Genomic DNA, 27,667 nt, shown 5'->3' with positions numbered 1-27,667 from the left:
AACTTAATAGAAGTGGCAATAAAAACAAGGTTTGTAAGGTTGCTTTCAGGTGAAATTGTTCTTACATCCATCCATTTTCTATGTCGCCTATGCCAGCTGACTTTGAGCGAGAAGCGAGGTACACTCTGGACTGATGGCCAGCCAATCACAGGGCACATATAGACAAACAACCATTCACACTCACATTCATACCAATGGACAATTTGGAGTCGCCAATTAACCGAACATGCATGTTTTTGGAATATACAGTATTTTATATTTCAGGACAAAGTGTTATCATATTAGTATCAAAATTCCTGGGAAGTAGCCACTGCGCTTAGAGTGTTATAAGCAACTTGTAATAAAGATACAGATAGACTGAAATAGTAACTGAATATTCTGTGAAAATTAAAAACAAATGTCACCTGTTGTGAATTTTGCCATTCAGCTCTTTTTTAGCGAAAAGCAGGTTGTGCAAAAAGTAATGAAACACCGAACAGTTGGACATATGCATATAAAAATGTAGAGAAAGTAAAATTAAGTTGTTTTATGACGTTTCGTGTTATGACGCACTCCCGTTAATTATTAGTACTGAATGAAAAGAAAAAGTTGTTACATGCACACAGAGGAATAATACGTTGTCACAGGTAGGAAAGGACAACATATATTTTGTTCTTTTTAGTTATTTTTTTTCCCTTCATTACGTCTCACAGGTCTTACGCACATCGAGGCACAGTGTATCAAAGAAAAGTAGAGTGAAAGTGAAGTGAAATTAGAAGAAACACCAACATCAACATTGGCTGCATGTCTGCATGTTGAATTGGACAGTGATAAAGCAGCGTAGTGATCTCATTATTGAGACGTTGAGATGTCTCTCCCTCGCTTGCAACGCCCCTTGAAGTATGGAGGCCAGCCACGGGGTTAAAAGTACGTAGTTCTGCTCTTTTTTTTAATTACTGTTTCATTTTATTACTGTATTTTATGTCCTTCATGTGTTCTGTGTACACTGTGAGTGACTTAGCTATAATTTAGAAACAAGTTGCAAAAAACTCTGCTGATAATGTGAGAACATACATTTCAAGTATAACTTTCACTTTGACACAAATGTATCCACATATTTTATTTAGACAAAATGTCTTAACAAGGGTGGCATGGCGGTCTAGTGGTTAGCACGCAGACCTCACAGCTAGGAGACCAGTGTTCAATTACACACTCGGCCATCTCTGTGTGGAGTTTGCATGTTCTCCCCATGCATGCGTGGGTTTTCTCCGGGTACTCCGGTTTCCTCCCACATTCCAAAAACATGCTAGGCTAACTGGCGACTTCAAATTGTCCATAGGTATGAATGTGAGTGTGAATGGTTGTTTGTCTATATGTGCTATATGTGATTGGCTGGCGACCAGTCCGGGGTGTCTTGCCCGAAGACAGCTGGGATAGGCTCCAGCACCCCCTCGACCCTTGTGAGGAAAAAGCGGTAGAAAATGAATGAATGAATGTCTTAATGTATTTCAATGGGAGAGATGCAGGCCGAGCTTTGCCACCTTGTGGCCGTTTTTTCAGCTTAAAACCCCACCAAATGCGCTCTCTTCTATTGTGAAGCTGCATCATCACCTCTTTGTGCCTCTTGTGCAAAAAAACGTAAAAGATGTAAAAATCTTTGGGAACAAATGAGTAATATGCCTGGATGAGCACACATCAGAGTAGCGTGTATATGACTGACCTGATGCTGTAAGGACAGATGAATTGTGTCTCTCTGTCTCTGTGGTCTGCCTGCATCTGTAGCAACTGTCCAATTACTTTGATCAGCCCCTGCACATTTCTGACCATGGTGTGGGGACACGGACACAGAAACACAGGAAAAAAAAACATCAGATCTCTGAGGTTTACCTCTTGGAATAATCCAGGCCGTCTACCTTGAAGAGGGCAGCAAGTTGAGGATGCTGTTGAGGACGTACTGCAGGTTGGCGTGGCCTTGGTCCACCAGCAGTACGACGGCGTCGCAGCAAGCTGAGCGCACCAGAGTGCAGTCACTGCAGCACTGCTCCCACAGGGTCTCCAGGGCAGAGCCCTGACACCACCATGTTGGTTTAGTATTATTGCAACTGTTTGCTTTACTTTTTTACAACATTTATATGAGTTTTTTTCCATCATTGTCTAGGCAAGATTTGTCACTAAAGTCAACATAACTGGCTTCACCGTAACAAAACATTATTTTAAAGAAACTAACCTGTGTGGAAGACTGTGTGATTTTCTCATTTGGACCTTTCTCTTTAAGAACAGCAGCAACAAGACTTCTCACTGCCTAAAAAAAAACAAAAAAAACAGGGTGATGAATTTAGCTTTCAGTCAAATTTGTTGGTTATTATTATCATGATGTTCTTCACAACTTACCTGAACTTGTACTATGGGGCTCGGGAAGTCAAAAAGTATCTTTAAAGCCTCCATGGAGACTGAGCAACATTAGAAGTAGAGCTTAAATGTTGCCTCTGTGCTTCCCCCTATTTGAAACAAAAATATCAAGTGTCAGTCTCTTGACAGACAAGTGATGGAGCCACCCGTTGCTTCATAGAAAGACACCAAAGATGGCAGCACTCTGAGGTATTCAACATCCAAGCTTTTTGGAAGATGATCCCTGTTCTGTGTAGTCAAATTATCAGCCTGAAGCAGTGACATTATTCACCATTAAATTATTCATAAGCAGCCTCGGCATGCATGTGACTATTTGGGCAATTAAAAGCCATTTTACCAAAAAGTCATTGCTAACTGATATTGCGGGTGTATTTTAAAAGGGGCAACAAGTGCAATGTATCACACTCACAACTGTTTACACAAGAGAGACAAAATATTAGAAACAACTCGCACCATAACGTAAAACCACTATACAGTAATGAACAAAATGAACGCTGATTCCTGTTGTAGCAAATCAAACATGCACCTGAAGATCACCTTTATTTACACAAGCAGCAGCGTGCGTAAGCTGATATAACGGTTTAGCATTACTAGAAACACAGGCAACACGAGCCCACCCAAAACCCAACCCAACCCCCCACCGTTATCTATGCGATAAGCCAGTGTGCTCTACTGTCCGGCAGCAGCACGCCGCCCGCTGGGCCTCACTTCCAAAGCTGCCAGAGGTCGACAAGAACAGGTACGTCAGCTGCTCCTTCCTGCTCCACTGACAAGTATGTAAAGTTTTATGACAGAAAACAACTCTGCTACTTCCTTGTACTTGTCAAAATGAACATCTGTAGCGTTGAAGAGTTCAATTCCCAATCAAATTTCTGTGTCAAGCATTTATATTTTAACTTAAAGTCTATAAACGGTCAGTAAAAAGCCTTTAGGAGTTTGTGTTCGAGTAGTTTCTGCGGCATATTTTCCATACAGCTGAACAATATAGGCTGGACTGGACTGCTAAGGTCTGCATTAGCGATAGAGGAGTGGACAATGCTGGAGTACTTGTTGAGCCAACACAGCTTTAGAAATGACACCAATGAGGCTTTACTGTGCAGGCCACACACACAGGATTCTAAGCGGCCTTTTAGTACCATAATAACCATTCAGGGTCAAGTTGGAAGCTTGGCAGTGACATTTTGGGAATTCCTTAAAATATCCCACTGATGTCACCCATTACATGTGGTTCCATGTAAATCATTGCAAGCTGCTATTATAAATCAACCATAATATTATAGCCAGCACGTTTTATATCTTAAATATTGTTCTCTTCATATTCTTATTTCTTTCATTGCCACAAAATAAAATCTTACTTCTGGTTGTACAAAGGAGTCATGCAAAACATATTTAAGAAAAAAAAATGAAGCAACATGTGGCTGACACCCACTAACAGCTGTTAAAGACACCTTTTGAGAAACACATGACAAACAAACAAACGACTTTAGGTTGATTAGAATGACGCTGAATGAAAGCTTATTGTTGGTTTTACCATGCAAACCCCCTCAGTGGCATTACAGGTAAAATACAAGAACAAAAAATATTTTAGCATTGGAGAAATTTCTACACCAGGTTCTGACAAGCTAACCGTGCAGCTATCATAACATGCTACTATAGCTATATGCATCCACAAATGCAAACTCGGACCTTACTGGGACTAACTAGCTGGAGCAGGGCATGCGGAACACGAAATAAGATGTCAGCATTTCCATGTAAATAACAGAAGACTTCCTACTTTGTTGGTAAAAGTTAAACTTTGTTTAACTGTAATTCAACTGTACCTCAATCGCAAAGCCGCTTCACAGCATGGAACTACGGCGATGACAGAGGGTCAAACTTGCTTGTAGAGTAATGCACTGTAAAACTGAAAATGTTGTTAACTTTACTGTGCAATCGAATAAACAGGATAATGTATATGTAAATTACTTGTATAGCATGCTTTCGTGTACTAATTACACTTTTAGAAAAGGCATGCTGTTTTTGATCCCGTTTTCCAAGGAGAACATGAAGGCAACATAATCGCAACTTGCCTCCTGACCTCTCATTGGCTGATCCTCCGTCGTGCTACACTGTGTAGATCTGCGCATGCGCCTCTCAGCTCCGACAAGGTGGACGAATTGAGCTATGAGGGTGGGGGAAATAAACCTACTCCATGCATTCAAAATAAAAGTAACACAGGGCGACTTTGTCAAATAGTGTGATATTTAAAAATAATATAATTTTAAAATGTGACATTTTATATTATATTGTGATTGTAATTAATGTAAAGAACAAGATGTGCAAGAAACGAAGACAAGATTGTGCGGGTTTTGTGTATTTTGAAAGTCTAAACCGGAAGTATCTGTAGTACAATGTTGTCTTGATCACCGGCGAGTCTTCGAAAGTCTTGACTTGAGCTCAGTGGAGAGAGACCATGTTCGCCATCAGACGCAAACTGTACTTACCTCTACTCTCATTGCCAAGTCATTTTTTATGAAATAGCTACAACACGGGGCCACAGGGATGGCCAACTCGGTAAGTACACCCTTTGGACCACCATGTTGGAAACATGTGAATGTTTGCATGGTTTGCATGTTTCTCCGTTCTTGTCACACTGGAGGAGTCGGTGCTTTTTTTCCCCACTTGGGTCAGGATTTAACCAGCCTACCTTTGCTTGCTCCATATTCTCCTTAAAACATGTGCTCTTCTTTAATGTATCAATCTGTTCAGGAGCGAAGTTTAATTTATGTCAATTGAAATCAGTTTTATCGGTGAGAAGAATATTTTTGAATTAAAACTTTATTGAGAGCCATTCCATTTGGTACACTTGCACACATGCAACGAGGTCCAATGCAAGCAGTGCATGTACAGAAATGCATTTCAAAATGTTTTACTAGATGCTGTGATACCACAATATTAGAAGCAACTCTTACTATGAAGGAGCGTTACATTTGCATGCAATGATTGTTTTATATAATATATAATATTAAACCCTTAGATCTTTGCAGCCCATTAATCTTGTCATTTCCATCTGCCTCCTCAGGGTGCTGTTCAGGTGAAACTAGAGCTCGGCCATCGTGCCCAGGTCCGAAAAAAACCCACTGTGGAAGGCTTCACCCACGACTGGATGGTGTTTGTTCGAGGACCAGAGCACAGTAATATTCAGCACTTTGTGGAGAAAGTCGTCTTTCACCTGCACGAAAGTTTCCCTAAGCCCAAAAGAGGTGAGGTGTGCTTCTTTTCAGTCCCCGTCTCAACTTCGACCTCACTGCTTGAAAGACAATATGATGCATTCAATGCTTAAGAAGGATTTGTGAGGAGGACAACCTGGTACTTTTCACTGATGTTTAATTGCATGCAAATTTGCTTAAAGGCGGTGTGCATTATGGTTAATTGCTGTGTTATATTTTTCCCTTTTTCCCATCTAAGCTGCAGTTGCCTTAACAAATGCTTGTCTTTTTTACTGAATAAAAACACCCACATTGTCCATTCAAGTAAGACACAGCAAAAATGTGACAAGCACGTTAAAACATGAAAGCAAAGAGTAAATAAAACACCCAAATGTCACATAAAACTACTTTTTTTTGTAGAACTTTGTCATAGGATGTAAGCTACCAGCCCCGGTATATGCATGCACAGACCCCACCCACTCCGCTTTCTTTGAAGGCTCCTCTTCCTGGTTTTGCTGTGACGTTAGTCCCTCTGATGACCATAATGGCGGTATCACTAGAAATTAAAGGCTTTCTTGCCTCAGAATGCATTGCAATAATTTCAAAACAGCATTGCAAACCCTATTGCCGTCTACAGCTTTGATGTTCGAAGGGTTCGAATAATTTGGAACAGCATACTGGGCCTTAGTTTACTGTGTGTATATATATATATCCCTGTTGTGTATTTATTTCAGAGGAAGCACCTATGCAGATGAAGCTAGAAAAAGAATAGTGCAGTCGTAGCATTTGTGAAAACACACCAGCAGACTTGTTTTATGAGTTGTAATAAAACCATGACAAGGAAACTTATACTTTTGGTTACATTAACTTTCAGGCATAAAAGAAAAATGTGCAGGGGATTCACCGTCACCATTGTTGTTTTGAATTTGTGACCCCTGCCCTCTGCCTTTTTGTCAGTTTAAAGACTTCTTTTGTAAGCCTGAGCTTTGGCTGCAGGCCAGCGTTTGATTCCCGATGTAATTACGAAGCACACAGATTTGCATGGATTCACTGCAATGGATTTACCCATTCAGACTGATTGGCGGTGGATGGTTAGATCAAGGAGGTGTAAATGACTGTGTGCTCTTCAAAACATGCAATAAATAGCTTGTTAGTAATATTGAACAACACAGAACATACACTACAAAGCAAATAGTGTGGTTTGGGTGCTGCATGGATAGAATTTTACTCGTCGAGATGTAAAGGTTGCAATGGAATCTCATTGCAGCAAACTGCTGCATTGAGGTGAATGACAAGATGTCTTAAAGCCACCTCCGCCGCTTCATGATTACCTCGCGTTGCCATGGGAACAGCCAAATGGCAATGCCTTCCCCACCAAATGGAGCCATGGCTGACCCCCCGTGCGATTTTTGGCAACCCTCTGAATGCACTTAATGGCGCCTCCTCGTAGGTGTTTGTGTTTTTGATTTTTTTGTCTCGCGTTTAAAGCTGCCGGTTTGTGCCTCCAATGTGAGTTGTTTAAATGACTTCCAGAGAAGAAAGGGCTTACTGTTGGCCAAATTGGCCACCGTACACACACACACACACACACACACACACACACACACACAGTCTGATACCGTAATGATTGGTCCAACATGTTAGCCCCCTGGCATGAACCCTTTTAACTTCTCTTGTCCCTGTGCTCGTGCTTCATTTGTGGCTTGCCTGCATGCAACCAGTCAAATCTGTGACCTCTTACAGATCCCACACATATCCTCCATATTGGCCAAATATGTCTCAGATGCTCCACGGCTGTCCTCTTTTTGCTGTGGCTTTGGTAATATTAGCTCTAATCATACTGTATGTGCAGGAAATCTAGCTGTCTGTATTTGTACACTGAGTCTAGATTAATTTAGACTGTAATATATTATAGGGTGTCTCGTTAATGAGTTGTAAAAGCCAGTGTGGTCATTTTCCGCTTGGTACCATCTCACAGCCAATTAATTAACTGTCGCTAATAACTAATAAGCTAATAAGTCAAGGAGGATTTTCTGTTTCACTGTATTTTATTCATTAATTCATATTCATTAACAAGACTTATTTGAATGGCTTTATGGTAGGGATGCGCCAATCAAGGGTTTTATGCTGACAATTCTAATATTGTATTATAATAAGTCGGGACAATTCCAACGTCCACTGACTGCAAAGAGACCCCATAAATAGGTGATTATTTATCAAATGAGTAATTAATTAGTAATTAAAGACATTGGACAGTTAGTCCAGATAGTCCAGCTTCACCCTTATTTTTCTTATTTTAACCAAAATCCTCAACTTCAACCACTTTTGCTCGATACCTGACTGAGGCACATTTAGCTGTACATCAAACCTGAACAAATATGTCCTGGAAGAAGCCAATGTTCCTTGCTAGCAGTGTGAAATCTCCGACAAAGGTGTGTCGCTGGTGGGACGGGGTAGGGGTTTGTGGGTGTTTTGGGTACGGGGCCTACAGCTTCTGCTCACTGTCGGCACACTGTGTCGTCACAAAGGTTCGGTGTTAGAAATAACTCTCTGTTATGGGAATTCTTGTTGCTGCTGTTTTTGTCTCTCTCTCTACTGTTGGGACAAAAAAAAATTGCTTAAATTAAAATTTGCTTAAATTAAAATTAAAAATTGCTAAAATTAAAAATTGCTAAAATTAAAATTAAAAATTGCTTAAATTAAAATTTGCTTAAATTAAAATTTGCTTAAATTAAAATTAAAATTTGCGTAAATTAAAATTAAAATAAAAAATTGCTAAAATTAAAATTAAAAACCTTAAACTATATTAGGAAAGCAGGAAGTGAACAAATGTAACAGTTACTGATTGTAAAAGTACCAGATGGAGGGGTAGGATTTAATAAGCTGTGCTTCTTCCTACTCCTTTTGGACATGTGGAACTGTGAACGTATTATGGGATGCATTCAATTGTAATCTGATGCATGTTCAAATGAAATAAAACCATTACCATTACCAAAAAAAATAAATAAATAATAACTCTCTGAAACCGAGCCATCCCTAACATTTTTCTTTCGCAAACCTCATAATCGGAAACTTTGGCATCGTTTGGCATAATAGGTCCCCTTTAAAGCTTTTTAAAGTGCTACCCCGTGAGATTTTCTCGCATGTGTTCTCAGGTAAGTTCCATATGGCAGACATGATGTTAATATTTTGGCATGTCTGCGCACTGTGAAGGAAAGTGGGAGGAGCACGATACCCAAGACACTACACTGCACGCGGTGATCGCTGTTGGCTGTAATATGAGCCACAGGTGATCTCCTTTTGTGATCAGCGTTTGAAAGGCATTCATCTGCAAATAACGCCAGTAATGTAATTTTTCTTGGAAATCATCTATTTTGTCAGAGTTTTTTTTTTTTTACAGGCTCCCCTTAAGGGTTTGTTTTATTCACCTTCCAGTTTGTGTCTGCAAGAATTCAAAGAGCTGTTTTACAGTTGTCCGGCAATCATACCTCCAGGCAAAAGGTGCAACACAAAAGAGAAGTTACGGGCCGAGCACTGCTGGTGGCATGAAAGGATTGCAGAGGGGAGGGCTCGCTGATATTTGGGGGCAGCCACCACCAAAGAACAGGAACTGAGCCGTAAATCCTGGCTCTCCCTGGCTTCAGTCAATGAGAGGAGGTTTATTGAAGCATGCTTTATGTGGCCTGTCTGTCGGCATGTCTTAAACTCCTTTTCAGCCATAAAATATACAGGCTATACTAGCTATTTTTGGCTCCATTACCTGACACACTTACAGTATGTATAAGTGACAATTTTTTCAAAATAAATAATAAGAGAAGGCTAAAATAGTCCACCAAGTCGCAGCAATTTAAGTAATTGTAATAATACAACACAATAGAGCATGCCATTTATTTTCATGCTATGGCTCAAATGCACTTCTACTGTCGGAAAGCATGGATGAAATTCATATACAGTCGTACTACGAAACATCACTGTTCGAGCATTAGTGAGTACGTAAGTAAACATTTTTCACAGACAAAGAAAGTCACATAGTGCTTCACAATCAATTACATTTTGCAAAAATTAACCCATTTAATAAACAAAACTGTGATAAACAAACCCATCATTTAAGACCTTTGCCTATTATGAGTAAAAATATTGAAAGACAAGCTATATGTAGTATTCTGATCACTACGTGTAATGCTCCATTTACATTACCTTATCACTGATAAGTTCTCCTCCTATTTCATGTGGAAGTGGTAAATTTTTGGCTTGCTCCTTTTGTGTAAAGGGCTCTAATGCTGTTAAAAGCCACATTTAGAAAGTCTTAAATGTGCTCTAACTATGATAATATTCAGTTTATCAATCCTTGGTACCTTGTGGTGGTGGGGTTATGATATGGGCAGGTGTATGTTATGGACAACAAGCACAGGAACATTTCATGGAGGGCATTTTGAATGCGACAGAGAACGCGACAAGATCCGGAGGCCCATTGTTGTGCCATTTAATAATAATAATAATACATTTTATTTGTATAGCACTTTTCAAAGACATTTTACAGAAGAATTGAGTTGAATAAAAGCAAGTAAACAGAGTAAAAGTTAAAATACAACATTCATTCGTTAATACACAGTTAAAACTGTACAGCCATCACCTCATGTTGCAGCATCATAATGCATGACCTCATGTTGCAAGGATAATACAATAACAATAACAATAAACAATAACACAAATCAAGACAGACCTGAGGGAACTAAACCATTTGTGTACATTTATCTGATGTGAGCAATACAAATATACCTTGTAGCAGCACAACAGTATGCATATCAATGTTAATGTTTCTTTTTGGTATTTCCACAATAATCTTTGTGGTCTCTTGTTCCAGTTCTAAGTCCCTGAGAGTCAAACAATGAATATTGATCTCTTTTTGGAGTAGCCAAAGGTCACATGGTCCAATTGTTGTTACAGCGTTGCATTAAAAGTAGCATTTTTGTGGACTCTATGCCAAGATTTAACTAGCGATCAAGTGTGTGAAGCGAATTTACTGCCGTCTTTATGCAACATTCCCATTCCCCCCCCCCCCCAAAAAAAATCCAGTTTAACATTTTTCTCTGAGCGGCCACCTGCGGTGCGTCTTCCGAGTGAGTTGGCTGAAAAAACAAACTTGGATGTTTCTTTTAATCTTGCCACATTAATCTTGACCCCGTCGGCGTTGTCCAGCCTCACTGTTAGCTGATTAACGCCAGGCTGTTTGGGTCAGCGGGGCAGTTAAGAAAACATAGTGCCAGCTTGTTTTTATAAGGCTGGGCCTGTTGGAGCGTGCTGGGATGCTTATCACCTCTTACCATTGGGAGGGCACCTTGTGTCATGGGTACACATGTATACCATAAACTGGAATATTTACATTAGCGGTTGATCTGATGACTGTCTTTGGTGTTGTCATTGTAATGTTACATCACACTAGTGCTGCACGATTGTGCAAAAAATGTCAATCATGCTTTTTTTTGCTTACTATTGAGATCTGGATTGTCTGGCTTTTTGTGAATGTGGATTTTCATAGTCGATTTGCACGTACATTACAATTTATTGAGGATTGTATAGCAATGGGGAGGCACGGCGGTCTAGTGGGTAGCGCGCAGACCTCACAGCTAGGAGACCAGGGTTCAATTCCACCCTCTGCCATCTCTGTGTGGAGTTTGCATGTTCTCCCCGTGCATGCGTGGGTTTTCTCCAGGTACTCCGGTTTCCTCCCACATTCCAAAAACATGCTAGGTTAATTGGTGACTCCAAATTGTCCATAGGTATGAATGTGAGTGTGAATGGTTGTTTGTCTATATGTGCCCTGTGATTGGCTGGCGACCAGTCCAGGGTGTACCCCGCCTCTCGACCAAAGACAGCTGGGATAGGCTCCAGCACCCCCCCATGACCCTCGTGAGGAAAAGCGGTAGAAAATGAATGAATGAATGAATGAATGAATGCAAAATTAGCCAATGATGTTTTGCAACATTAAATATAAGGATTTTTGCATTTAATTAAAGTGCATTTTATTCACAGAAACAAAAAGCACACATTCTGTGGTGGTAAAATAAGTGGAAATGGTATAAAAATAAAAAAAGTGAATTTCATAAGGCCCCCTATACATCCATGTGAAGTGCTAAGGACCATCGCAACACGAATTCTGTTGTCGGTGTTTCTCCTGAGATGAATGGCTTCATTGGGATTAAGCTGCATTAGGCGAGTTCTTATTTTTTAGTCTTTTGTTTTCCTGTCTTAAGCCGCCTGTCTACCCTGACCTCATTACAAGGCAGTCTGTGGAGAAAGGCCAAATGCAGAGTGACTGGCATTGTTCTGTGATGGGCATCTCATGTCAAACCAAGAGTGAGTGAATGAACGGTACTTTGGTGGCTGGCTAATTTTCCTCTTACAGGTCACTGAATACTTTGTGCTTCTTTTCAACTTAAACTGACACATTTATTGGCTTTATGTCCTTTTCTTGGGGAAGACATCTTAACAAATCACACAGAGGGAATTAGTTGCCTGAAAAGTCCATTTATGGCCAATACCAGTCTTGGGTTGAGAATTTGCCAATGTATGGTTTTCCTTTATGCCATGACGGGGGTGTCCAAACTTTTTCCACTGAGGTCCACATTTGATACATTTTGTGCATTAAAGCAACTAAAAATCAATCCCGTGCCAGTCAATAAATGCTGAACAGTTTGAACAAAACATATATTTGTGTTATCTGAGACATTAGTTAAACATGGAATATTTCTCATTAATAATGGATACATTTAGTTTACAATATGGCACTGAAAAACGAGCTGCAGGATGAAACTGGTCACATTTTCACATATAATTTTATATAGTAATATAGTGGAACCATTATACATATACAGCTGCATGGGAGCATTAGCTATTAATATAAAAAATAAAAATGTTGGCTTTAGCACATCCATGTCACACTTGTGACTTGTGACTATACGAAAACTGTATCAAATAATAAACTACTCCTGGCAGTGGAAACAATATTCTATATAGTACCAAATTCACAGCCGTTCTTAAGGGTGCCAGATTCAGAACAAAAGTCAAAATTAATTTAGCTGTATATGACTATAAACAGCAACATTTGATCTACCACACCCTGTTTGTACAAAATAACACCTTTTAGAGAGGCATAAGTCAGTCAAAGCAATCATTTTAACTATAGCAAAGCATGCTGGGAAATGTGAAACCCAGAAGAGTGGGCAGTTTTTATATTATATATATATATTATATAGGGGCGGCACGGCGGTCTAGTAGTTAGCGCGCAGACCTCACAACTAGGAGACCAGGGTTCAATTCCACACAATGACACAACATATATATTTTTTAAATGCCTGATTCTCAGCATTTGAGCTAATCATAAAAAATATTAGCAATATTAGACTCACAGCATTCCAACTCATGTCACACTAGACACATTAAATATGCATTATTAGTATTAGTATTTATTTATTAATATTAGTATTAGGTCTAGTGGTTAGCGCGCAGACCTCACAGCTAGGAGACCAGGGTTCAATTCCACCCTCGGCCATCTCTGTGTGGAGTTTGCATGTTCTCCTCGTGCATGCGTGGGTTTTCGCCGGGTACTCCGGTTTCCTCCCACATTCCAAAAAAACATGCTAGGTTAATTAGCGACTCCAAATTGTCCATAGGTATGAATGTGAGTGTGAATGGTTGTTTGTCTATATGTGCCCTGTGATTGGCTGGCGACCAGTCCAGGGTGTACCCCGCCTCTCGCCCGAAGACAGCTGGGAGGAAATGCGGTAGAAAATGAATGAATGAATATATTATATATTATTATTATTATATTATATATTAGAACGTTCCAATCCTGGCACCTGGATAAAATGTGTATACGCCACTTACTTATCTATTTGTGGGTACAAATGAGACATTTTCTCAAAATCTGACCATACTAACTAACATACTATTTTTCCAGCCTGGAATATTGGGACATGTTCTGTCATGTTCGCAACTTCAAACAAGCATCCGTGTCTGTGCGCTGATAATGTATACAAGTGTGCTTTGTTGGTTAAAAGACAAGAAGGTTTGAACTAACCACTAGAACTACAGTGGGGCAAAAAAGTATTTAGTCAGCCACCAATTGTGCAAGTTCTCCCACTTAAAAAGATGAGAGAGGCCTGTAATTTTCATCATAGGTACGCTTCAACTATGAGAGACAAAATGAGAAAAAAAAATCCAGATAATCATATTGTTTGATTTTTAAAGAATTTATTTGCAAATCATGGTGGAAAATAAGTATTTGGTCAAAAACAAAAGTTCATCTCAATACTTTGTGATATACCCTTTGTTGGCAATGACAGAGATCAAACGTTTTCTGTAACTCTTCACAAGATTTTCACACACTGTTGTAGGTATTTTGGCCCATTCCTCCATGCAGATCGCCTCTAGAGCAGTGATGTTTAGGGGCTGTCGCTGGGCAACACGGATTTTCAACTCCCTCCAAAGATTTTCTATGGGGTTGAGATCTGGAGACTGGCTAGGCCACTCCAGGACCTTGAAATGCTTCTTATGAAGCCACTCCTTCGTTGCCCGGGCGGTGTGTTTGGGATCGTTGTCATGCTGAAAGACCCAGCCACGTTTCATCTTCAGTGCCCTTGCTGATGGAAGAAGGTTTTCATTCAGAATCTCACGATACATGGCCCCATTCATTCTCCCATTTACACGGATCAGTTGTCCTGGTCCCTTTGCAGAAAAACAGCCCCAGAGCATGATGTTTCCACCCCCATGCTTCACAGTAGGTGTGGTGTTGTTTGGATGCAACTCAGCATTCTTTCTCCTCCAAACACGACGAGTTGAGTTGATACCAAAAAGTTCTATTTTGGTTTCATCTGACCATATTACATTCTCCCAATCCTCTTCTGGATCATCCAAATGCTCTCTAGCAAACTTCAGACGGGCTTGGACATGTACTGGCTTCAGCAGGGGGACACGTCTGGCACTGCAGGATTTGAGTCCCTGGCGGCGGAGTGTGTTACTTATGGTAGCCTTCGTTAATATGGTCCCAGCTCTCTGCAGGTCTTTCACTAGGTCCCCCCGTGTGGTTCTGGGATTTTTGCTCACCGTTCTTGTTATCATTTTGACCCCACGGGGTGAGATCTTGCGTGGAGCCCCAGATCGAGGGAGATTATCGGTGGTCTTGTAGGTCTTCCATTTTCTCACAATTGCTCCCACAGTTGATTTCTTCACACCAAGCTGCTTAACTATTGCAGATTCAGTCTTCCCAGCCTGGTGCAGGTCTACAATTTTGTTTCTGATGTCCTTTGACAGCTCTTTGGTCTTGGCCATAGTGGAGTTTGGAGTGTGACTGTCTGAGGTTGTGGACAGGTGTCTTTTATACTGATAACCAGTTCAAACAGGTGCCATCAATACAGGTAACGAGTGGAGGACAGAGGAGCTTCTTAAAGAAGAACTTACAGGTCTGTGAGAGCCACAAATCTTGCTTGTTTGTAGGTGACCAAATACTTATTTTCCACCATGATTTGCAAATAAATTCTTTAAAAATCAAACAATGTGATTATCTGGATTTTTTTTTCTCATTTTGTCTCTCATAGTTGAAGCGTACCTATGATGAAAATTACAGGCCTCTCTCATCTTTTTAAGTGGGAGAACTTGCACAATTGGTGGCTGACTAAATACTTTTTTGCCCCACTGTATACAAGTGTTAAAAATGTAAGGATAAATAATAAGATACAAAGTTGAGGGTGGGGTCATGTAAAGTAGGCTTTTGGCCCCCTTTGCCATTTTGACAGCCCAGTTTTAGAGTTTGTGGAGTTTTGGTTTAACCACGAAGTAAAATGTTTTCTATGCCCTTGTAGTCGTCCATGTGATATTTTCTCTCTGCACTTTTATAACATATTGAAAGCCTCCATATGCTGCATTCAAGTCCACTGGGAATAGACTGACAAACATCTCTGAGTACCTCTGAGGCAAGAACACCTGAGCTCCGGCACAGTTTGTTTATTCTAAAAGCCCGCCAGGGAAAAGGGGGGCGAGTCTTTACCCTGGCAAGACTGACGAGGGGGAATTTTAAGCTTTAGAGCTGATTTTTACTGATACTTTAGCCCAGAACACCGGGAATGAGACTTAATTAGCTCTCATGAGCTTTGTTTGGCGACGAGTAGGCTTCCAGGTTGGTTTTTATTTCCAAGGCAAATATGATAATATAAAAATGATCATCAATATTCTTCTTTTTTTTTTTAGTTTGCAAAGATCCACCATACAAAGTAGAGGAGTCAGGATACGCCGGCTTCATCCTGCCTATTGAAGTCTACTTCAGGAACAAGGTACACTTTACTGCACCTTGTAAAAATGAGCACCCCATAGCATAGCTGCTTCAGTATGCTCCTTGTTTCACACCGCAGGAAGAACCGAAGAAAGTTCGCTTTGACTACGACCTCTTCCTCCACTTGGAGGGTCACCCGCCTGTCAATCATCTCCGCTGCGAGAAGCTGACGTTCAACAACCCTGCTGAAGACTTCCGTCGCAAGCTTCTACGAGCCGGGGGGGTAGGTGTGCTGGAGGTGCTGAGGTGCGGTCATTGTTGCTGTGATCAGACCCTCGCCGTCTGAAGCTTTTATGACCCGGGTTAAGTGCTCTCTATTTACTTTGCCTGCACCCCTTTCTTAGCCTTCAAAGACAAAATGTCCAAACCCACATTGCCTGTCTGTGGCACAACTGAGAGACATTTAGAGCCGTCTCTTACACACACACACACACACACACGTATCTCCTTTAAAAAGGAGTTAGCCGTCATAATGCTATCAATGTTTATCACAGCCTGTTTAATATGGTTTCTTGTGTTTTCTTTTAACAGCAACGGGACCCGCACAAACGCACCTCAGAGGACTCAAAAGTAAGACTTTAAACATTGCTTTCATACCCACATTTACATAACAAAATGTCGTAATAAAAGGATTAATATTAGTAATCCCTCATTTATCATGATTACATGGTTCTAGACCTGACTGTGATAAATGAATCTGTGCGAAGTAGGATTACTTATTTATCCAATCCAACTTTATTTGTAAAGCACTCCAGAAACAATAGTAGTGGACCAAAGTGCTGCATAGAGTAACATAGTAAAAGCATATATGGCAACAAGGTACACTGTCTTTGGGATAGTCGGGAACGGCTCATCAGCTGCCATGAGTAGGCGGGGTAGGCGTATAGGGATATAGCATGATGTAGCACGATGGAACCTTATTTATAAATTGAATATTTTTTGTCGTTAGAGCATAAAAAACTTGTTTACTTCTAAAAACGTTAGCCCTGAAATTGCACACCCACTGCCACCTTTAAACTTATATTACCAAATATAGTAGACTTAATAAGAGTACATAAACCATTGAAGTCATAAATAAGACTATTGCTCATGTGTGTTTATAAATGTGTTCCCTGGGGGAGAAGAGTGAAAATAATAATAATAATAATAATCCATATTCAGCCACAAAATGGCATGATTTACTCATTCAAGAAAACCTACTGCAGGGGTCTCAAACTCAATTTACTTGGGGGTCACTATGAGCTAAGGTCTGGGCGAGACTGGGCCGCATCAGGTTTTCCAAAAAAAAAAAAAAAACGCATTTATTAAAAACAGAAAAATGAATAAACTTTGCTTTGGTTTTGATTTTCTACAAGAAAAGCTCTGATAAAACATTCCACTGTTCTCAAATATCTTACTTTTTATTTTTCGACACAAAATAAGATGAAAAATAAATAAACAAATAAAAAAGAAAGAAAATCAATCAATCAGTAATAAATAAATAAATATAATAATAATAATAATAAAACTGCAAATAATAAAAACTTAAGAAACCACATATAGTTGATGGGTAGACAAATTATTTTTTTCAGATTAAAATGAACAAAGCATTATTAGAGCCCTGTAGACATGACAAAACACGACTATAGTCACATTTATACTCTTTTTATTTACAACATATTGCGCAACTGCAGGGTCTTGAGACACATGCTAACTCGCAAACTCGAGAGCTAGCGACCTAAACGGTAGCCTTCAAGTTATTTCCTTTAAACTTAAATAGCCAAAAACTTACCACTTCCACACGGATAGGGAGGATAACTATTAACAGTTATTTAACCTTTAACATGAACTTTAATCAAATGTAATAATTTTTTCTGGGTACATGATACCATACAGCATCCATATCAAACTTGCGCGGGCCGCACTAACATTAAACTTTCATATCAAGGCGGGGGCCTCAAACTAGTGTCCTGCGGGCCACATTTGGCCCGCGGGCCGCGTGTTTGAGACCCCTGACCTACTGTAAAGTCAAAAAGTTGCAAAGCTCATTATGTTCTGTGACTGTACTTCTGGTAGGTGATGGTCATGCAGGAGGGTTCGACATCCTTGTTTAGGCAGCACATGAAGCTCCCTGCACTTCCCAACACGTCCTTGACGTCCTCTTTTTCTGATTCCCGGAAGAGCAAAAGCTCCCATGGGTCAAAGGTAAGTTATGGTTCCTGGTACAGCCCCAAAAAATAAGAACAGATGCTAACAGAATCAATGTTTCCCATAAGAAATCATGTAAATCCAATGGATACAGCTTGATGTCTGGAATACAAGCTATAAAAGTATTATAATTGCATTGTAAGTAAATACTGTTTCTGTGGTGTTTGCTTTCAGAGGTTCCACTATTGTTCTTGGCACCTCAAAGATCACCTGCTTGACAATAATGTGCTCCATTCATTTTCATCATTTGAATGTTAATGGCCGTGCGGTCACTTTGGGTCCCTCGCAAAGCACTAAAACAGTTTTTTATGTAGACCCGCCAGGGGGGTAGTAGTTTGGTCGTTTTACTGCCGTGGCTTAGGAGTTTAGAGTGAGCTGGCAGCTTTACATCCTTAAGGTCCTCAGGTCAACAGAAGATAGGCCAAATAAAAAAGCCTCTTGATCGTGTTTGGGAGGTGTAACAACACAGCCCATCGTCTAGACTGCTTTAATGGCTTTACGGCATTGATGAAATATTGACTGGATGGCTGGAGGTGAGTGAGACCCGGGGACAAATGATCTCACCCCCCCCCCCACCAATGGTGAGAATGAATCAATTTCCTCCACCTTGAGATTGCACAACACAGTTGTTGTTTGAATATCATAGATTAAAAAAAAAACTTGTAGTTGTACAAACCCTACTGAGGTGAGCACCCCCTGTGTATACAGCCACCACTTTAGAAATAAACAGGCTTCGCTACACATCTTAAAATAAAGCTCAGCTACACATCCAAAGCTATACTGTGCTGGACAAATCAATTGCAAATCACTGACGTGTAATGGAAGCATCTTTCATTGGTCGGCTTTCGTCCACAGGATGGCTCCAAAGGAAGTGGCAGTACGCTCCTCACCACGGCCACGACCACCAGCACCACCACCAACAGCAGCAGCTTCTCCAAACTCCACAAACCCTGCAAGGACCACAAAGACAAGCCTCCAAAAGACTTGAAAGAGACCAAAAGTGCCTTCAGAGACTCTTGCTGGGAGTCCAGCAAAGCCCCAAAAGAACCTTCCAGAAAACCCAAAGAGAACCAACCACTTCAAGATATCAGTCCTAAAATTGGATTCAAGGAGCCCAAGTCTTTATCCAACCATGGCTCAGGCAACAAGCGTTTATTTGCCCCCGATGTGGACAATCACATCAGCAAAAAAAGGAAAAAGGGATTTGCGGATTTGTCGGGGAAGCAGACGGACACTCAACATTCCGATAAAGTGCTAAAGGAACGATCGCAGATGCGGAGTTGTAAATTGCATCCAGAGTCTGAGCAAGCCGACCACAGGAAGGTATCGACGCTTCCTCCCTTCCAGGAAGTGGTGGACCCCAATGACTCGGACATAGAGTCCAGCAAGTCAGATGTGAGTTGCTATCAAACACTTTTTTGTTTCGGTCACTTTCAAGAAACTTTGCTGTGAAAAAAGGAACAGGTGTGAGAAGATATTCTATTCTTCTCCAAAGGGGGGGAGGGTTTGTTGGTGGTCAGTTGTTCTGTGGTGTTGCAGGGTTATAAAATCCAACTGGGAGGAAATCTGCTTTAATGGTGGTCTTCTTGGCTGGAGGGGTCTTCGTAGAGGAATCACAAGGAAGGGTGGGCGCCAATAAAACAAACAGGAAATAAAACTTGTCATGAACGACATTTGTCACTGACATTCTGCTGCTGGGCGGAGGCGGCGGTGGGGGGGTTGTGTTAAAGCCAAATACTAGAATTTATGGTTTTATAACACCTGAGGAAAAGGAGGAATCACCGCAGTGATTAGCAACAGAATAGCAAGTTCCTCTTTTAATCCATCAAGTAATTTACTCCCTGTTCTTTCCATTTGTCCATTTACATGAAACCCTTTGTTTTTGTCTTAGCTGTACAGAAGTGCCTTTTAATGATGGCCTTTGCAGCAAAATGGGCTCGGGGATGGGGTTGTAAAGCGGGCTGAGAAAGGGGGTTGACAAGCGCCAGGTGTTTGATTCTCTCCAGACTAGCAACCCTGGTGGCCGCAAAGAGCTGCCTCTCGTTTGTCATGTGACCACTTGTTTGATCTGGGCTGTTTTCCACTGCTCACTGGGCCGGAAACTGCAGAGAAGAAGTGGAAATGTGGCGGATTAGGGGGGGGAGAACGTTCCGCTCTTGAGGGAGCCAACAAGCACAGTTTCGTGTGCATTTGAAGGTGAAATAGTGAAGCGATGACTGCGAGATTAAATAAGTAATGTCTGGTTTAAAGGTGTTCATGTGTATAGTCAATTTAAAACTTCCTGGTGATGCAGAGAGGGACAGTAGGGCTGCACGATTATGTAAAAAAAAAAAAAAAGACAGGAACTTTTTTCAAATGGAAGAGAAAGAAAGTACAGTAAACCTCGGATATATCGGATTCAATTGTTCCCACTGGTTTTGTCCGATATAAGCGAAATCCGTTATATGCGTATACCGGAAAATGTCCGTTTTACGCATATATCGGATTTATATCCGGTATATGCGTAAATCGGATTTTATGCGTTATAAAAAGGCACTTCCTTGACTATGTTTCCAATGTACCTGGACTGGGCAATGAAAAGAGACGTAAGGTAATGAGAATTTAACTTTATTGGACTCTGAGCATAACAAATTGTTAATTAAGCTAGGCCCTGTTACGCCCGTCAGGCCTACGTTATTTCCAATAGTGAGGTTAAGATCTCATTTACTGCTGTGCTAGTATTATTGACGTCACTCACTTTTATATTTGTCCTAAATCTGAATAATAAACGTGAATATAAATCGCGCAGGCAACGCTGCAAATGACGTCGTATAGCGGCCTGTCACAATTCAGTGAATCGGAGCGCCACGATGCGGCCATCCGATATATGCGAGGGAAATTTAATGGAAATGCATTGGAACGGGACTGGAGATTTTGTCCGAAATAGGCGAAATGCGTTATAAAAAATCCGATATATGCAATGAATTTTTATTGGAAATGCATTACAGAAAAATCGGTTCTTTTTTATCTGTCCGTTGTGAGCGAATTTCCGATATATCCGAGTCCGATATATCCGAGGTTTACTGTACATTCATGCACTTAATGAATAAAAGTATAAACAAACAAAAGGAGAAAAAAGTCAATTAATTTGATTGCTTCTCCTTCGAGCCAGGGCAGTGGAGCTAACTCGCCCTGGCTGGTGAGGCTCACTGGGGGACGGGGAGAGTGAGGAGGAACTGTCTGCCATCATGGTATTTTGAGTAAAATCGCAGTATTTGTTTGTCATGCACCGTTTGTGAAGTACAATACAACATTTAAAAATGAGATCGCATGTTGATCAGATTTTTTTTAATTTGTTTTTTGTGCAGTCCTAATTTACATACCAGCAAACCTCAACTAAGTCAAAGTGTCTTTGAAGAGTCTTTGATTAATTTGCTTTAAGGTGACATAAAGGTCCTAAAAAAAAGAGTGGCACTAAGATTTGTGACAAGTTTGTCCATGCTGTTCGATAAAGGGACATTTTGTGTTTTTATTTATTGCTATTTTTCTCTCCCTGATGCTAGTCTGAACAGCCCAGTCCAGCCAGCTCCAGTTCCAGTTCAGGCTTTGGTCCCACACACCATAAACGCCAAGGTAAAGGACCCCTTTTTATAACATTTGACTAAATACATTGGAAATGCATGGTACAAAACGCATAATAACATGATCTTAACTGTACTATAATAATATAATAATAAGTCATACCTTATTTATCATGGTTAGTTAGTTCTAGAGCATCATAGGTGAATTTCCCTGAAGGAGGATTCAGTATTAATGAATGGATTATTTTCATATTTGGCATAGAAAACCTCCTTATAACCATCTACATACATTATAAATATGACATAAAATCCCTTTATACTCATATTACCTAATATAGAAGACATAGTAAGCTATAATGAAACATAATAACTCAGATGTTAGCATTTGGAGAGTTCCTAATATCGAACATAATTGTTTGTACACAAGAGACAACCGCCACTTTAAAGCATATCAGGCTACCAATGAAGATTTTTTAAAACTAATGTTTTGAAACTGAAATTGAAAACCACTTCCACACTCATCCGTGGTTGACTCCATGCAAGGTATTCTAAGGTAATTTCCCATCAATGTGCCATTACCGATGCCTAGTGACCAGTGTAGAATACTACATAGGACTCATGCTTAAATATATTTTTTTATTAATAATAAGCCATAGTCAGCCACTCATTTATTAATACACTTGAGGAAAGGGACAACTGTAAATGCACATTGCACTGAATCGTACTGTATCTAAACTTACGGGCCCCATGTTTGTAATTTTGTCTCTGGATGTAGTAATGGACTTGATCATCAGAAAAAGGTTGGCTATACCCGCCACCACCCACACAGGTAAATGTTCACATGCATGGTGGATCATTTTTTTTTCCATCTCCTCTTCTAGCATGAAACCTCCATTGATTCAGTAATTTCAGCTGTGTATTACCGATGAAGTACCGTGTGCTACCCCAGCAACATGGAATAATCAATTAGTTGAAAAAAGCCTACTAAGTTTACCACTTTATAACATTTCAAAATTTTTATAGTAACATTTTATAGTATGTTTACATGAGGGGTGGCACAAGATCTTGCAAGATTAAAACAAGACGAGATTTCTCTTTTTAGTGAAAGCTATCTCGGCAAAACTACAGCCAGAAGCCTCTCAGACTGAACTATGGGATAATACAGAAATATGTTAGCGCCTGAGGCATTATTGGACAACCACATACTATCAATCTTGCAATGCAGCGTTTCCAACGTGGCTATTTTCCATCCGAGTTGGCAGAGTAGCAGAAATTAAAGACAGGCGGTATGCTGACACCCCTATTGAAAAGGCCACATGTCAAAGAAATGCTGCAAACATTTGACAGCCAGTACAAATTGCCTGTGAGAAAATACATGTCACAAATGCCAGTTCAGCAACTTTATAGAGTGAAAGATGATATATTTCGGGAATATTATATATTATAACATTAGCGGTTTATTTGGTATCAGGAAATGTTGACTAGTTGTTAAGCATCAATTTATGGAACAATAAACATTTCAAAATGCACCTCTGACTAGGTTAATAAAATGTTTATTTGTCCAGTCATATTTTTAATTGTACTTTTCTGAAAGTCTCGTCCAATCTTGTGCATCGTCTTGTCTTGTGACACCCCTATTTTATATATAGGTTGGTATATTACACAATTCCTTCTCCACATACCATGCATGAACCACCACTGGTTTGTATGTCTTTGTATACGTTTATTTTTATATGTTGTCATAGGATAATATTATGAAAATGAAACTTGGATATTTGTGTATATGTGAGATATGTGCCTCTGTGCCGTCTTTCAATTCAGCCGTTCAACCACTGGTGTTTTTTTACCCCCGATCCATTTCAATTTGTTAGTGGTACATGCCATGCTGCGACTTGTGTTTCCATGACAGCCCAGTTGGCTCCTCCTCCTCCTCACTGGGCTTCTGTAGCCTGAGGCGTTAACTTAGCCGCAACACGCACACACGCTATTACCGTCAAAATGTGAGCATCATTTTTATCGTACGCTGCCTTAATCCACTTGGCATGGAATTCACCAGAGGTGCTCATACTGATGCTAGAATTCTATTCCACTCCTCCGTAATGACTCTTTGGTGGAGATGGTGTATGTTAGACACCTTCGCTTCCACTCCTCCACCTTCGTTCCTTCCGCTTCAGGTTTGGAGGAGACATACTTGGCCACTCCATTCACGTTCCTAAGCAAGGCACTTCTCATCTTGAAGGTTTGTTTGGGCTTCTTATGGAATTACCGTAATTAACTTACCGTCACTGAACCGCAGATCCCTCGTGCTGCCGGCACTCATGCAGCCTGTAGACCAGCGGTCTCAAACTCGCGGCCCACAGGCCAAATGCGGCCCGCGAGACGCTAGTTTGAGGCCCCCACCTTGATACCAAAGTTTAATGTTGAAAATGACAGCTTAAAGCTGTGTGCACACCGGACACAATTAACATGATTTTGCCCCGCCCATACTGTTACCCTACCCTGTTACCCCGCACCTGTTTTGCTTTGGATTAGCAATGAAGCTAAAGGCTTATGACGCTGGGTACAAATAAATTAAAAGGAAATAATTTATACAAATAAATAAAAAGGAATTGATTTGGAATAAAACTGGAAAATCCACGTCAAGATAAAGCATCTCATCAAACATGTTGTTAAAGTTACGACGCTGCTCCCAGATGGAACTGAGTACGATGCTAACTTGCTAATTGGGTAAAATTATTAAGTTTCATTAATGATCATGTTAAAGGTTAAATAACTGTTAATACTGTACATTTGAATCTGAAAAAAATAATATCTCTACCAACTGTATGTGGTTTCTTACGTTTTTCTTATTTTGCTGTTTATTATTATTTTACTTATTTATTACTGATTGATTGATTTATTGTCTTTATTCTTAATTTGTTTATTTTTTTATCTTATTTTGTGTATAGAAAAATAAAAATTAAGATATTTGAGAACAGTGGAATATTTTATCAGATATTTTGGTGTGGAAAACCGGAACCAAAGTACTGAAAAAGTGTAGGGTATAGCAGAAGCAATAACATTGAAGATATTTTTTTTATTGATTTTTTTTTCCAGTTTTTAATAAATGCGTTTTTTTTTTGTTTTTTTTTAAAACCTAGAACCTAGCTCCCCCAAGTAAATTGAGTTTGAGACCCCTGCTGTAGACCATGACGCTACCCCCCACTGTAGGAAAGACACAATAAAGGCTGTGGGTTCTGTTTGTGTGCTGAGTACTGACAACTCTAAATGATATCAGAGGAAATTTTCTATCGTATTGTTCCTTGACAATATATAGTCCTTGACGATCATATTGTTCTAATGACCGTCTAATAGTTACTGAAAGAATCATCCTTATGTGTTTTGTGTGTGTTCGTGTTCTTGCGCAGTGTTGGGCCCGCTGCAGTCAGTGATGCAGGATCTGCACTCGGACAACAATGATGATGATTCAGAGGAGGATGAGGACCTCGACATGGATTCGGACGCAGAGCGGCCAACGCACACACACCTCACACACCACCAGCGCAGGTAGGTTTGCACAAAGTCCATTCAACTGTGATCTCATGAAAAAAAACACCTTATTACACCAAACATACGTATAACACCAAATTAGAATCTCATGCATCTGTATAGTCCCTTCGTCATTGGATCGATACTTCCTCATTTTGATGTCACGGACACTCCGATCATCACATCATATTTGTTGTGTGGTTTAAATGAACAGAAATGCAAAGAAAAACAATAAATGGATATTCTTACCACTCAATTATAGCCATCTAATTGTGTAAAACTAAGACTGTAACAACATCAAATGAAAAGCACAAAATGAACAGCTGACCTAACAAGTCAATCATCTCAATACTTCTTCTGTAATTGATAAGAACATTAAGCAACACTTAATACTATGATAATATAATAATAATAATAAAGGGGACGTTTACCAGTTGTCCATCACCACGTGATGTTCGTTAATATAAATTTTAATCATGTCCCAAACAAATAAAACTTACCACACAATGTTCTCAGGGTCAGTTTGAGTGACGGCAGCGAGAGTGACAGCTCCTCCTCCTTGCCGCTTTCACATACGGATGGCCCGGGCTTATTAAAGACTACTAATACCCAGGTAATAACTCCCATTATGTTACATATTGTTTTAAATAGTATATAATTATAATTCTTGCAATGTCCTATTTTTTTCCTGCTATCAGATACTGGAAGTGAAGAGTCCCAACAAGCAGAGCAAGCAGGACAAAAGTAAAAATCTAGATGGCGATAAGGTACACAAGGTTGTCGGGATGTAATAGTGTGTTATTGAGCTGCAAGCACTTAAGCAATTCTGTATTGGCGTATGCTTTGCAGGCTTACCTCGATGAGCTGGTGGAACTGCACAAAAGACTGATGACCTTAAGAGAAGGGCACATTCTCCAACAGGTAAACTGCTGTTGCCGCTTCTCCGATTCCTTTCATTTTGCCAGAAGGTTTCATTTCACAGAAATGTCCTCTTTCTTTTTCCTAGATTGTCAACCTCATCGAAGAGACTGGCCACTTCCACATCACAAATACTACTTTTGATTTCGACCTGTGCTCCTTGGACAGAAGTACAGTTAGGAAACTCCAGAGTTACCTGGAAACTTCCGGACTGTCCTGAAGTCCTTTTTAGACGCTGGCAGTTGATTTCTACTCATGTGATTTTGTTGTTTTTTTTTTCTTTTGAAAAATAACTAAAGTTTGGATGCATTGCGAAGACTACCGCTATGGTTGGTGGGCTGGATCCAGTTGAATTTGGGGAGGTTATGTTGTGGGGATGAGCCCTGATGACCATCGGATCACCTAAAAAGCCTTTGAACCTTCCAAAAAAAAAACATGGAGGATCTTTTTGCTCTTAATGAATGTGCAGATGATTGACATGTATGCATCGCCAGTTGGGTCCAGTGCGGTTTAACACCTGCATGGTCAACATTGCCTTACAACGCTGTAAAGTCTTATTTATTGAATTTCTGTGTGTGTGTGTGTTACAAACAGCAAAAAAAAAAGTCTTTGTTGAAGCACTTCACAGCAGACGTTATGTTTGCGTGACAGTTACTTTGAACCTCATGAACCTTGAAATCATGGCGATGAAATCACATACATATCCTCTGCACATGTTTACAACAATCAAAAGCTACTTGTAAATGTGCAACTTATATAGAGAAATAAGTCTATATTGTATATGCAAAAACAGTTGCCTGTGAGGCCAAACTGAGCGGTTCAACGACTTAACAGTGAAAGATCACACAATCACATCACAATCTTTTAACCAAATCCAGGAATGATGTGCTGCTCAGTGGCTACAAAGCTTTTGTTTGTTACGTTGTCTTTATTTTGTATTTGGTCTTTTGCCAATACACAACATGCCAAACACACGAGTGTTTTAAGTCACTAAAACTGCTGTTTGATCTGATTGCGAGGGTTTCTTAATATGTTTTGAGGAAATGAGCAGTCAGCCGTCGACTGACGAGAGCTGTTTACGGGTGTGCGAATAAAATGTTATTTATTTTTGTTTGACTTTCAGCTCTTGCCTCAGAGCTCGGTGTCAACATTTCTGAGGACAGTTCCTTTTTTTTTGTTTTGATTTGTAAGCTGGAATGTCTGCAGATGTTTGGGACCACAGATGGGCCTTTTTCCAAAAAAAAAAAAAAAAAAAACCTAAAAGGGTGTACCTACTCCCTTGTCTTCTGGGTTTTGTGTATTTTGACGACATTCAATAAATGCTCTGTATGGTGTACAGATGAGATGAGCATCTTGTGGATTGTTTATTTCCTGAAGAACGAGAATGTTTTTTTCTCAGGTGTAAAAGACTACCCTGCTGTCTTGAGGGTGGAGCGAGACTGGGACTGGAACGGTAGAGCCATTCACTGTTCTCTCTTGACAGTGGCAGTGGGGAGGTGCAGGTTCTTTGAAATAATAAACCCACCATGGCGGACACACATGCCCAGCTGTGAAAACTTGGTGGAACTTTC

General features: G+C 40.1%; 2 protein-coding genes across 7 annotated transcripts in view; one reads left to right on the top strand and one right to left on the bottom strand.

The window, feature by feature from the left end:
• Positions 1-4,425, bottom strand: part of focad (focadhesin) — a 42,812-nt gene extending 38,387 nt beyond the window's left edge. For 3 of the 5 annotated variants that reach the window (XM_058067850.1, XM_058067849.1, XM_058067851.1), the window contains exons 1-5: positions 4,209-4,425; positions 2,371-2,477; positions 2,207-2,281; positions 1,893-2,047; positions 1,700-1,798 (exon numbers count right to left, since the gene is read on the bottom strand). In XM_058067850.1, the coding sequence (XP_057923833.1) occupies positions 1,700-1,798; positions 1,893-2,047; positions 2,207-2,281; positions 2,371-2,424 (383 nt within the window). In that variant the 5' untranslated portion in view covers positions 2,425-2,477; positions 4,209-4,425. Of the gene's footprint in view, positions 1-1,699; positions 1,799-1,892; positions 2,048-2,206; positions 2,282-2,370; positions 2,478-4,074 lie in introns of all 5 variants that reach the window. The other 2 variants (XM_058067853.1, XM_058067852.1) reach the window with 2 other exon arrangements.
• Positions 4,426-4,822: 397 nt separating this feature from the next.
• mllt3 (MLLT3 super elongation complex subunit) lies at positions 4,823-27,444 on the top strand. 2 transcript variants are annotated; one of them, XM_058067995.1, is made up of 14 exons: positions 4,823-4,941; positions 5,450-5,630; positions 15,822-15,904; positions 15,983-16,126; positions 16,435-16,473; positions 17,959-18,087; positions 18,946-19,485; positions 21,633-21,702; positions 22,426-22,479; positions 25,058-25,196; positions 25,695-25,791; positions 25,877-25,945; positions 26,028-26,099; positions 26,185-27,444. In XM_058067995.1, exons 1-14 carry the CDS (start codon positions 4,930-4,932, stop codon positions 26,314-26,316), a joined length of 1,761 nt encoding a protein of 586 aa, XP_057923978.1. In that variant the 5' UTR covers positions 4,823-4,929; the 3' UTR covers positions 26,317-27,444. The 2 variants fall into 2 exon arrangements, with proteins under 2 accessions (XP_057923978.1, XP_057923979.1); XM_058067996.1 differs by lacking the exon at positions 22,426-22,479.
• The last annotated feature ends 223 nt before the right edge of the window (positions 27,445-27,667 follow it).

The sequence above is a fragment of the Doryrhamphus excisus genome, chromosome 3, assembly GCF_030265055.1.
Source record: "Doryrhamphus excisus isolate RoL2022-K1 chromosome 3, RoL_Dexc_1.0, whole genome shotgun sequence".
NCBI classification, from domain to species: Eukaryota; Metazoa; Chordata; class Actinopteri; order Syngnathiformes; family Syngnathidae; genus Doryrhamphus; species Doryrhamphus excisus.
The sequence above is the reverse complement of the archived record's forward strand: the minus strand, read 5'-3'. Positions and strand labels throughout refer to the sequence as shown.

What these genes read in the sequence shown, in the direction of transcription:
- mllt3 (XM_058067995.1), top strand. An exon ending in TTTCCCTAAGCCCAAAAGAG is followed by an intron (nt 5,631 to 15,821) that starts GTGAGGTGTGCT and finishes TTTTTTTTTTAG; the next exon opens with TTTGCAAAGATCCACCATAC. An exon ending in AAGTCTACTTCAGGAACAAG is followed by an intron (nt 15,905 to 15,982) that starts GTACACTTTACT and finishes TTCACACCGCAG; the next exon opens with GAAGAACCGAAGAAAGTTCG.